Source organism: Papaver somniferum, chromosome 7 (assembly GCF_003573695.1).
Source record: "Papaver somniferum cultivar HN1 chromosome 7, ASM357369v1, whole genome shotgun sequence".
NCBI lineage: Eukaryota > Viridiplantae > Streptophyta > Magnoliopsida > Ranunculales > Papaveraceae > Papaver > Papaver somniferum.
Window position 1 is genome coordinate 111,602,140 of NC_039364.1, and position 12,018 is coordinate 111,614,157.

Below are 12,018 nucleotides of genomic sequence, written 5' to 3' on the forward strand. Positions count from 1 at the left end.
GTAAGATTCATCAACAGGATCCACAATGCAGTTGTAGACTCAGTAGCCAAAGAAGCAAGAATCAGAAGACTACAACATATGTCAAAGCATTTACAACAACAAATGCATAAAGAAAACATTATTTCTAATGTTTTTGATAAAAATGATATTGTAGATCTGATGTATTATATTGCTTAGTTAATATATTGCTTTTTCTATCAAAAATAAAATAAAAATGAAATAAAATAATTGTAAACTTGTTTCTCAAGCGGAGTCCGATTTGGAGTGGAAGCGTGCTGAAGAAAGATTTCGTAAATGCCATCAAGCGGGGCGGCCACGGAACTAGAACAGTACATCTGAATCACACTCAGATCTAGGTTAAACTATCTTATCCACGTGATTTACACGTGCTCTTTCTTGACCTTTTTACTCGAGGGGTTTTCTACAAGGTTTTGTGTTCCATCTTCGAACTTAGCAAGTCTCTCTCTTTCTGTGATCAACTCCGAATGGAATCTCTGAACAATCGGTGTCCTTGTTAATCATTTCTCCCTTGCAAACAGTCAAAAGGTCCAAAAAAAAAAAACCTAGATCGTATATTGTCTGAGAGATATGGCTACTCCAGGTGCTGTCACTTTTAGTGGAAATTTGAAGGCAAGTTTTCGTTCTCCATTCTTTGCATTTCATTAGGGTTTATTGATCGAATTTATTTCTCTCATATTACCATTTAGATTTTGATTGAGATTCTGTTTGGTTAATCGATGTCAAAATCTTGTTTGCTTTGTGTAGTGGGCTCTTTAGCATTTAGTTTTCTAGGAAAGGCTGCAGATAACCTGTTCGACCGAATGCTTCTTCCAGAAATAAGATTGTTTTTTTTTTTTTTAATATTTAAGCTCTCTGGCTACGTATAAAGTAGTCCTTGATATGATGTTTGGGTTATATGTTGTTCATATATATTGAGGGATTGCTAATTTATGTATGTTAGGCCATGATTATCATATTCAAGATAGTTCTCGAACTTGATTAACTAAGGTCTCTTTTGTAGTGGATGTTATTCTAGAATTTGAAGCTGAGGGATTCGTCATTCTTGGTTTTCTTATTTTTTTATTTTGGAGGGAAACATGGTTGACGTGGTAAAGGATACTCCATAAGGGTTATACTCTAATGATTCTCTGAAGATATGTTAGTTTGGATCGCCAACCATATGATAGGAAATTTAGGTGAGTGTATTGGAGAGGTCTTTGTAACTTGAAAATCTAAGGATTTTGAATTATTTATACAAAAGGCTTTAGTTTCTTAGTGGTTACAATGTGGATAGTTTTATTCATGGGTAGACAGATAATAACTTCACTTTAGAAAAACTATATGATTGCATGTCCGGCGTATTTACTTGGTGATGTCCTTTAGTTTCACATTGGTAAGAACTAAGGACCACCTCCACATGGGTCAATTCCACACCCTAATTGGAATTAGCTTTTTGCTTGCCGAGTTCTTCAAATTTTTCTTTCTTTCTGAAATCTTATGTATGCGAGCCCAATTTTCGCTTTCTGAATTTTTATCTTTGAAATTGTAATTTCCACCTTTCTTGTAGTCGTACTTTTAGGTGATGAGATGTGATACCATGAACTATGGTTTTCTCTTACTTGAAGGTAATGACCGAGTTTTGTGGATAATATAAACAAATGGAAGCTCACTTTAGTTTGGTAGAGATGCCATGAATGGTAATAAGCTTTTCAGTTTGAGCTATTGTGATGAGTGATGACCAAGTTTTTAATTCGATTAATTTCAAGAGTTTTTTTTATTATTTTTTTTTTATTATCGTAGCACTATTAAGTTTAAAAGAAGTAATGGAGTACATAAGGCAGGGGTAATCATCTATTCACCTAGTAATCATCGATGTTCTTTGCGGCTAAACTAACACTTTACTACTACAATCTTTGAGTTCCATTTTTGAAGATATTTTCTAACGTACAGGTTTGGTTGACTGCTTTTCAAGTTTTTCTTACACTTAAAAAAATTAAACTATATTGTCTTTCTTCTGTGTTATGCAGAGAGCGGTTGCAGGTATAAAGCGTATCAACACCGAAGGTATTCGGTGGCGAGTATTTGACGCAAAAGGCCAGGTTGGAATTATTCTTCTCTTTTCTTTCTTATGCACCACACACCTTTAATCTTTTGGGTTTTGGCAAAGATGATTGTTGTAGACCTTATTATTTTGACTCTGGCCAATCAATTTGGTGAAAAAGGGTAATGACGCGGTTTCTGTTTCTCTGGTTAATTTGGTAGCGGTTAGTATGGATCTGAATGTTGTTTTTTTTTGGTAATGCTATATGCATGGCTGAACTTAAGATAAAATGTTTGAATCTTGCCCTCCCGCTCTCTCTCTCTCTATATATATTATTGCTTCATAAATGGTATCTATTCAGTTGTTGGCACAATTGCCAGGTCTTAAAGTCCGAATCTTGTTAAACCTAGAATGTGGTAACATATTTTCTCCTGATAACGACGATGACTTTTGATCTGTTATTGTTTCATCAGTAAAATGAGGATTTTTTCGTAAACAACTCCATTTTGTTAGTTTTGTTTTGTATAAAGCTGTAGGTGTTCCATTTTGGATGGGCCTGTTTTGCCTGTATAATATTACATCTAATAGGGCATGTAAACAGGTTGATCGGTACCATTTTTCAGTTACGGGTTTACAATTAGAAATAGACTTTCTCAAATAAATTCGTTTAGTTAGAATCACAAACAAATCTGATGGACACTCTTCACTGATGCTTTCGCCTAATATAAATCACAAACATTGATGATACTTTCTTCTTGAATACTACTTCATCACTGAGTGGTCTTGTGGCTTCTGTTTTAGATCAATGACACCACCAGTATCTGAAATTAATTAGACTTTTTAGGCACAGTTGATGTTTGGATGGATGGTATTTTAAAACAGTCTAAATAGTAAATAATGAGCCCGGATATTTTTAATTGCTAGTTAGAAGACCTTGGTGTTTTATTCAGTGCAGACAACAACTAATGATTGATGGTTTAAATAAATTATATAACAAGTACCTTTAGACTAAATTCAAGCTTACTTTGGCACTGTTGATTCTTTTTCGTACGGCATATATGGATAAATGTTATGTGTTCTGTTTTGCATGAACGATACTATTTTCGATAGTTAGAACATATGCATAGTAATGTATTTACTTATAGTATTCCAATTAAGTTTATTCAGTGGACCCATTTTTGGTCTATCAAAGTAAGCATTTGCGATGAAAACATAAGTGATCAAGGTATATATAGATGATGTTCATGAACGTGTCTCAAGGATGCAATATCGAGTTACGACTAGGGTAGTATATATTGGAGTGGATGACAAACCCACTGGTGTTAGTTGTATGCCAGAGGATCACAGAAAGAGTATTAGAAAGACTCAGAATCAATAATATATTTATATGGTAGGGCTCGTGACTCTGATAGCGTTCCAAGTTTTATCCCTCCCTCTTAATTAGTATTGGTTTCAGGACAATGGAGACTAATCATGAAAATGCGACGAGAAAATAGAAGTTGACCTAAAATCATAAATTAAGAAAACCCTTCCATGCAATTTTATCTAGCTTGTGAATCCATAAAACTTATATACTCAAAGTGGTGTTATTCGCAAGTGCTGTCAAGCAATCAGTCGATAGTATTAGTATTGCCGTATCGGATCACTACCTTGTACCGTCGGTTCTGTGTTGGTGTTCTTATTTTACTTCTCTTTTAGTATTGTCCTGGAATTAGATTTGGAAATAACATTAGCTACCTTGTAATAGGTCCTCGGGAGGTTGGCTTCTCAAATATCTACTGTAATTCAAGGCAAGGATAAGCCAACATACACACCTAATCGTGAAGATGGAGATATTTGCATTGTTGTAAATGCCAAAGATATTGCTGTTACTGGGAGGAAACTAACTGATAAATTTTACCGCTGGCATACTGGGCAAGTATCAAATTTCGTGGTTGTCAATTTGATGGTTTTTTCTTATGGATGGGATGGTGTTGGTGCTTCTTGGTAGTTTATACTTGGCTCGAGCTAACTTTAATTAGCTTATAGGTATGTTGGCCACCTCAAGGAAAGGAGTTTGAAGGATCAACTAGTCAAAGATCCTACAGAAGTCATTCGAAGCGCAGTCATGCGTATGCTTCCTCGCAACAAATTACGTGATGTAAGTGGCGTAGCTTCAAATCTGCATTTTTCCCCAGAACGTATAATTAGTTTTTTGTTGATTCTGAGTTCATTTATTTACATTATATTATGTTATGGATCAGAGGTAAATCTATTGTAATCGTTGTCAGAAAGTAGTTTACTTTAGCACTGATTCAAGTATTCAGCTACTAAAGTAAATGACTTTATTATTGAGCTTGGGTCTAGTTGTTATAGTGATGAAAAACCATGCAACTAATCTAGTAACAAGATTTAGTCTGATATCCGAGCTCATGTAACTTTGTGGTTTGTTTTCACCAATGCAGGATAGGGATCTCAAACTTAGGATATTTGCTGGAAGTGAACACCCCTTCGGTGACCGACCAATTGAACACTTTGAGATGCCTCCACGTCAAGTAAGGGAATTACGTCCACGCATAAGGCGAGCCATGGTTCGAGCTCAAAAGAAGGCTGAGCAACAAGAAGAAAAGGGTGATACTTCTAAAAGTGCAAGGAGAAAGAAAAAGGAAGAAGACGCTAAAACTGGAATCACTTCATGAGTCTGCTGGATTGGGGGCGGTACTTCTAAATGTTGCACTTGCGAATCAAAATCTCCGTGGTTATTTGAGTTTCTTTAGCTACCAAAATAAGAACGAGTTCTTTCTACTGAAACCTTATTCTCATGGATGGAAGCTTCTTTTGTTAAAAACTTTTATAATTCTGCAAACACCAATACCAAGAGTTATCATTTAGTCCTTTAATTATGATGGGCCTAACCCCTGTAGTAGCCTTGGATTTTCGATCTCTATTCTTATCTGCTACTACTGAGTGCTGATGGTGATTTGGCGATTTTCACATAGGTTCCACACGATTTACCTATGCAGGGATGGACCTAGGATTTCTCTTGAGGGAGGGCTGGATCATCACTAATTTGCAAACAGGGGCGAAGCCATGATTTCTACGGAGGGGTGCAAGAAAAATAAGTACGCGACAAAATAAAAAGATTATTATAATAAAAATTCTTTTACGCATCAAAAATAAAATTCCGTTGCCCTTCAACCTCAACGAGCAAGAAGAGTCTGAGATGCGGATGCATGCTTTTGGGATTTTAGGGGTGCAAAACCCATTTGTCCCTTGATTTGGGCTTGCAAAACTAACTCCTGTATCCTATATTGCTACTTCGGCTTAGAATTATGCTGCAGTCTGGGCCTTTTTGGAAAGAACGGAATTCTTGATCTTTCAGCAGGGTAAAGTTTAAGTTTTGAAGAATATACCGATCAGGTGTTGAGTCATTGGGAGAGAAGCAATAATTATGTTCTACGTTCAGCTTTTGGATGTTTACATTCTTCTCGTATTCTCTATTTCATTTTTAATTTTATCATATTAAAATTAAAGGGTGATACACGAAGGTATGCTGATCCCATGGAGTCACTAGCCACAATTTACTTATACTGGGCCTACAGCATTCCACTCATCACAAATCCTTTGAGAATGAATTTACAAGACGATAATTAAAGCCACAAACTACAAGGAACCGGTAGCAGATTCAAAGCATTCTCCCAGTTTGTGTATCTGAACATAAGATCGTGATTCCTGTTTCTCATTTTTCGTGATAACACTCTTCCATATTACCCAGCATATCCCAAACTTGCCGATTTGATGAACATTTGAAAAGTTGAGAAACCTGGCACGCTGTAACTAGATATCGAACTCGCCAATATAAAAGCTAGAAACTGTCGCAAGAACTAAAATGTGACTGCCAACATGAAAGCCAGAGACTGACCACTGAGCAATGGAGGTGCTGACCTACATTTAACAGGCTGACCACTTTCAAACAACCAAAAATGAAGAGATGCTTAGTTTGCGAACTATAGATGGTTTTTTTCATTTAATTTTTTTCAGTAAGCCTGCTGAAAAAAAGAGATCTAATTTTAGGATTCTGGTAATGATCATTTCATCAATTACATCATCCTGCTGAAAAATGTAGCCTACAACGCATTTTAACATCCATAATGATAGAAAAATGTTCCCTGGTTGTAATTATACTGGGTAGAGGTTAAGATAGTGATCACGCATTCTAAATCTTCAAAGGTGGTATTTACTTTGGGACATACTTCAGAATATCATAAAGCTGAACGCATATTTAACACAAAAAGCAGCGCTAACAAATGCACAGTACATCACCGTAAAGGCGTCAAAAGAAAGATAAAGAAGTTTGTATCCAAATTCATCTCCTTCCAAAATTTTACCAACAATACAGCTCAAGAACATTGCAATCGATTTATCTTTTTACAAAAAAGTCAAGAATGTTACTATATAGGACCCTAAAGAACATTAATCAAAGTCTAGAGACAAAAAGAGTATTACACCTCACCCAACCTTAGTTCCATTGTCTTGATGGCTTCTTCTATTGCGGGCACAGCTGTTCTGAAGGCTGACCATTGTTCATTCGATAAACTGATTCCTGAGATACAACAGAAGAACGTAGGATTCAGCACTAGAACAATAGATATGTGCACATCTGTGTCTGTAGGTGTCAGGCAGGGAGGGAGGGAGAACAAGTAAAATGCTTATAAGTACAATCATGGGAAATCTGCAGAGCTAATTCGTTCTCTAGGCGAATCAGATGGTTATGCTACTTCAAAACTTTTGAAGTTATTATCTCCCTAATATAGTGAAATTTGCAGAACAAATTCATTCCCTAGGCGGATAAAGAACAAGATATCCAATTTCCAGTCAGCTGGAGTCCTAACCAGCCGCCAGAATTACAGGACGAGGCATGTGTCCAAATCGAGAAAATAGAGTCGTGAGCATAAAAATTCTACCCAGCCGAGCATCCACTCCAGGATTGCTTGCTTTCCACTGACTACAGTAGGCAACTCACAGCCGCTATAGGACTGAAGGAATACCAGGCCATCTCTCCCGAAAGAACTGATGGGGAAGGCCAATCCCTTTATACCCCAAGGGTTCAGTTAATTGAGTAGGGGACTTCAGGCAGCAAGAGTGCAAAGGCATTATATGGTATCAAAATTGCAGAATAACCGTCCTAAGTCGATCAACTTACCTGTGGACAAGACAGTAACCCGACTAAACTCCACGGATTAAGTTTCAGTTATCAATAGCACATTTACTTGAGAGCAATTAAGTATGAATATTGAAATGCTATCTGAATTACTAACAGTAGAGCCAACAGAAACTTTATCACTTGTGTAATCATGTAACTATAAGCTTGACAATATTATAGCTTAACTCCTCACTTAAAATTATTTTGAAGGAAGTGTAGTCAATGATGATAAACTCTTAACAAAGTAAGACCCTAGATTTTCAGAACATAAATCAACAAAGGTATTAGAACAAAAATGTGAAAACAGTATATATTACCTTTAGAAGAAGGAAAATGCTTCCCATCTTTCTGATAGTATTCTCTAATGGAAACCAGAGTTTTCCCTTTAAAATCTTGAACTGTAACCCTTCTTTTCTCCGAAAGCTGCGATTATAAAAACCAATTAACAATAGCAATAAATAAATAATCAAATCTAGGGCAAAGTCAAAAAAAATTAAAAGTTTCTATCCTTGCAAATCTTTTATAGGGTTTAAGACTAGGGTTTAATTTCTCATACCCTGCAAATGATAACATCACCATATTCGTCTGTATCTTTATTACCAATCTCAGGTTTGGTTTCCACTACTTCTTCTTTTTCTTTTTCTTCTACTTTTTCTTCAGCAATTTCCTCTGGCAATGGTGATGGTAGTGGTGGTTCTTCTTCTACTTCTTCTACCGTTGCTGTTGTTGCTGCTTCTGATACTGATATTGGTTTTTCTTCTTCCACCGTAGAGAGTAGAAAAGCTTCAAGGACATTTCTAACGAATTGTTTGGGTTCAGGAAGTGAGAGATTCATACCACCGAGTTTCTGTGAAGCAATATTTCTTACTTTATATTCAGTCATCCCATCCATGTCTGCGCTCTTCAAAATCTCAATCACTGTTTCTTTGATTTTACTACAAATTTCTGCTTCCATTTTCTCTCTTTAGGTTGAACAGGAACAACCAAAAACCAGTATTTTCACTCGACGGAAATAAGAGAGCATTTCCTCCTTTTATATCGTTCATTGTTTTCTACCAAGTAATGGGCTTGGAAAGCGGCGCTTGCACTGTGTGTGCGGTGCGCGCATCCTGACACGGAATATACAAGGTCGATGCTCTTTGAAAGAGCTACAGGCTGCATAAACGACTGCCGCAGTATTTACGCTCTGTGTTCAGCACACTGAGCTGATGCCACCGCCCACTCTCTTTACAGCTGAATGTTTTGACAACTTAATTCACATCTACATCTCCACAATGCTGGCAATACTGGACCAGTAAGTTGAGTTACATGCCAAACTATCCAAGAAGCCTAAAAAGGCTACTACTAACTTTACCAATGATAGATATTGTATTTAGTGTTCAACCAGCCTTTTGACACATGATGATGGTTAGACAGATAAATCCACTTTTCCCATTTCTTTAATTGTTTGTTTACATTGTTTGGTCAGACATCATTGGAGACTCCGGTGATTAGAGGGAAACGTTATTGCAGCTAAAAACACCTGTCAAGACTAAATAAATTTTGCAGTAATAACTCTTTTGAGTTGGATAAAAACAAGAAAATGCCATTACAGATGCCAGTTCTATAACCATAACTATGTCAGCATTTCTAAACAATCAATCAAGCAAAACAACTTCTTAATTGACAAGTTTGGATGTTGAAAGAATAACAATAAAACTGATCATATATTTTCTTCTGCGGTAATTTTGTTCAAAGATTATACAATTTCCCCAACTATATGTTCCCAATATTTTCAAGAGGAAGTACAAACAACTATACCTTTCAAGAAAAGAGAAGGAAAGAACTGATGAAGGCTTGAACAGAAGTATTGTTTCAAATGAGATGGGATGTGACCCTTGAGCTCATTGCTGCATCATTTAGGGTTGTCGAACAGTGAGCTATTTACTCTGTGCTTTGTTTGGATGAGACGTTGCCACGAGGTTTCTGTGCTTTGAGTCCTTACCCTTTGAATTTTTTGGGATTTTGCTTTTTGGTGCTGCATGAGTTCAACTTCATACAAGTTAAAAAAATGAAAAAATAAAGCCGAAATAGTGGTTGGAGTAAACTGGGATACTTTTTGCTGGAAACATAATGGTAAATGATCATCAAAATGGTATACAAATCAGAGTTATGAGTTTTAAAAAGGAAGATTAAGATCCATGGAAACATTAGATAATGTACTTTCATGTAGACAAGTTTCAAAATCTTCTTATACTTCAAGTAGCTACGGAAATTCCGAGAAACACTCCGGATCATTTTGACAAACTACATGAAGTATTCAATTTCATACAAATGAAGATTTTTTCCATTCCATTTGCACCAGAGACTGAACAACGCCGAAAATCGGAATCCGCAGCATTAGGGAAGTAAGTGAAAAGTACATCCATGGTTCATGGGAGAGATGCACAACACACCTATGAATTTGTATAATCCCGCTAGCGAATGAGCTAGGAAATGAAGACATAGAAAAAGAAAGAATGTAATGAACCAAGTGGACTGGTCAAAACTGAAGTTTGAGCTAACTTATCTACTAAGGCTGGGAAAAATTAGGGATCACTCTAATAGAGCAGTAGATGTGTACCAAATTACTTGCATACCGCAGTAAGAAGTGTAAGAATCTGTTACCTTGATCGAGCCTCGTCTGTGATTTTGACGGAAATTTCCCTTTCTGTCCTTCCCCACGCAACCTCATCCATGCTTTTCCCACGTCGTCTATATCTTCCACCAGATGCAACAAATCCAGGGCAGGGCCTGTAAGCTTTAATAGGCCACCAACCAAAGCCAGGGACTGTTGCTATCCCACCTTGAACCCTTCCTTCACCATTACAACCCTTCTCAACTTCTTCCCTCCCACACGCCTTACACCCCCTAGAAACAATGTCTTTACAAGGATTAGTATTTAAGTTTAACTAATCAAGATACCCTGCGAATACCACAATCTCACTCAAACAAGTCCTGCAAAATTAGACTCATCTTCAAAGAAAGGTTATATCTAGGTTTGTATAAGCAATGTACATTGGACGTTAAGCAAATGACACCAAACTAAGCTTTTCGTGACTTTTACACCTCATAAATAACTGGTTTCCATCAAAATGTTGGTCATCCTTTTTACAGGCCTTACTGAAGGATTTCACAATATGTTACATATGTCAAATCTCTACTGATTTATTAAGTGAGGCTCCTAAATTCATGTCAGACTACTGGTCTTTTCATTAAAATTCCTGATACTGTTTAATTTAAACTTTCTCCGGAGTACACAGTACTGGTTTTACAATTGATTTCTTTTTAGACTTAAGAGGATAATAATCTACTGAATATTGATCATGTAAGATGACTCCGAGCCAAGTCCGAACATTGTCCTAGAGGGAAAACGCCATGAATTCAAGAAAATATTGCACTCTAAGAATATGGAAGGGACAATTATTTACCCAAAGAGAGCTCAAGAAGAAATCTACAGAATCAATTACTTAACTAAGAAAAGAAAAGGCAGCAAGAGGCAAGCAAAGCTAAATACAACTAACCTGAAAGGAAGCTTCTCAAAGTCTTCAGTGGAAGGTTCGGGCTTATCTTCTTCGACTAAAGAAGCTGAAGAAAAAGAAGAAGAAGAAGAAGAAGAAGAAGAAGAAGAAGAAGAAGAAGAAGAAGAAGAAGAAGATGAAGGAGAACAAAATGGGATAAGTTTTTGAGGGTTGTTAATTGGTGGTGTCTTACTGGTGGTCAGTGGAACACATAAATATCTTCTGTTAGTGATTCTGCAATTGAGGTTTTGACTTTGAGAGTAGATTATTTGAGACGAAATTTGGAGAAGAAGAGTTGCCATTACAGGAAACAAATGAACAACTTCTTCTCTCGCTTGTTCTCGGAGGAAATAGTAACCGGATAAAAACTTTTTTTTGTTTGTTTTATAATTTTCTGTGGATTAGAAATTCGAAATAGAAAATGAGATTTTAAAAGTACAAAATTAAAAAAAGCAGGTTCTACCGAGACTTGAACTCGGGTTACTGGATTCAGAGTCCAATGTCCTGACCACTAGACCATAGAACCATTTGTTGCATAGTGGATCATCCTGCGGTATTGCTTTTTTGTTCAACCATTTTACTTGTTACTGGTTTGTATTTAGGTAGAGGGTTCTACATAGAGGTTTGCCTCTATCTTTTTTCAAAACCACTGCATAATGCCTCTTATATTTACGTTTATTTTTTCGCTATCTAAGAGCTCTATAATGTAATCAACAATTTCTATTTATCATTTCACCTTTACACTGTTAGAGCATTCCTCGGTTGAACCCATCAAGCGTTGGTATGTCAAGTTTGGTTGTCATATTTTAGTGAAACAAAACTCATGTTAAGATTCGCTTGATTATGTGCTAGAGTCAACTTCGTATAAGTTAGCTTGAAATTATTAGGATATGAGACGTTACAAGTATTGGAAGACTTGACGATGTGAAGAAGCAAGGAGCTACAACGACAACAATCATCCTTCCACTTGAGGTTAGTGATATTTGACTTGAACTGTTTCATTCCCTAACGTATCTTTCAAGTCGTGCATATTGAAAACATAACTGCAAAGCATATTTGAACTCTAGATAGACATAGTATTAAGGAATACAATACGAGGTTTATTGCTTAACCATTAAACTTTGTAGATAAGACATCGTCATAATCATTTGAATGCGATTGTGATTATGTATGGGTATGAGGTGAGGATTTCATCCTAGGGAACAATGTTTACATGTGTTCTAAGGAAGTAAGTTCATAAACTTGTTTGTGGACCG

General features: G+C 36.4%; 2 protein-coding genes and 1 non-coding gene across 5 annotated transcripts; 1 reads left to right on the top strand and 2 right to left on the bottom strand.

Moving 5' to 3' along the window:
• The first annotated feature begins 420 nt into the window (after window positions 1-420).
• Window positions 421-4,935, top strand: LOC113298142 (50S ribosomal protein L13-like). The gene is made up of 5 exons (XM_026546825.1): window positions 421-630; window positions 2,028-2,099; window positions 3,789-3,955; window positions 4,070-4,181; window positions 4,486-4,935. The coding sequence occupies exons 1-5, from the start codon at window positions 589-591 to the stop codon at window positions 4,717-4,719; spliced, it is 627 nt and encodes a 208-aa protein (XP_026402610.1). The 5' UTR covers window positions 421-588; the 3' UTR covers window positions 4,720-4,935.
• Window positions 4,936-6,282: 1,347 nt separating this feature from the next.
• On the bottom strand, window positions 6,283-11,149 carry LOC113298143 (RNA polymerase II transcriptional coactivator KELP-like). 3 transcript variants are annotated; one of them, XM_026546829.1, is made up of 5 exons: window positions 10,766-11,149; window positions 9,870-10,112; window positions 7,780-9,240; window positions 7,541-7,646; window positions 6,283-6,623 (listed from the first exon to the last, which is right to left on the bottom strand). In XM_026546829.1, exons 3-5 carry the CDS (start codon window positions 8,176-8,178, stop codon window positions 6,523-6,525), a joined length of 606 nt encoding a protein of 201 aa, XP_026402614.1. In that variant the 5' UTR covers window positions 8,179-9,240; window positions 9,870-10,112; window positions 10,766-11,149; the 3' UTR covers window positions 6,283-6,522. The 3 variants fall into 3 exon arrangements, with proteins under 3 accessions (XP_026402614.1, XP_026402613.1, XP_026402612.1); XM_026546828.1 differs by lacking the exons at window positions 6,283-6,623; window positions 7,541-7,646; window positions 7,780-9,240 and adding an exon at window positions 9,316-9,691 and having other exon boundaries at window positions 10,766-10,860; window positions 10,900-11,149; XM_026546827.1 differs by lacking the exons at window positions 6,283-6,623; window positions 7,541-7,646; window positions 7,780-9,240 and adding an exon at window positions 9,316-9,691.
• Window positions 11,150-11,216: 67 nt separating this feature from the next.
• Window positions 11,217-11,288, bottom strand: TRNAQ-CUG. Its single transcript has one exon. It is a non-coding gene; the product is annotated as a tRNA-Gln (tRNA).
• Between the last annotated feature and the right edge of the window lie 730 nt (window positions 11,289-12,018).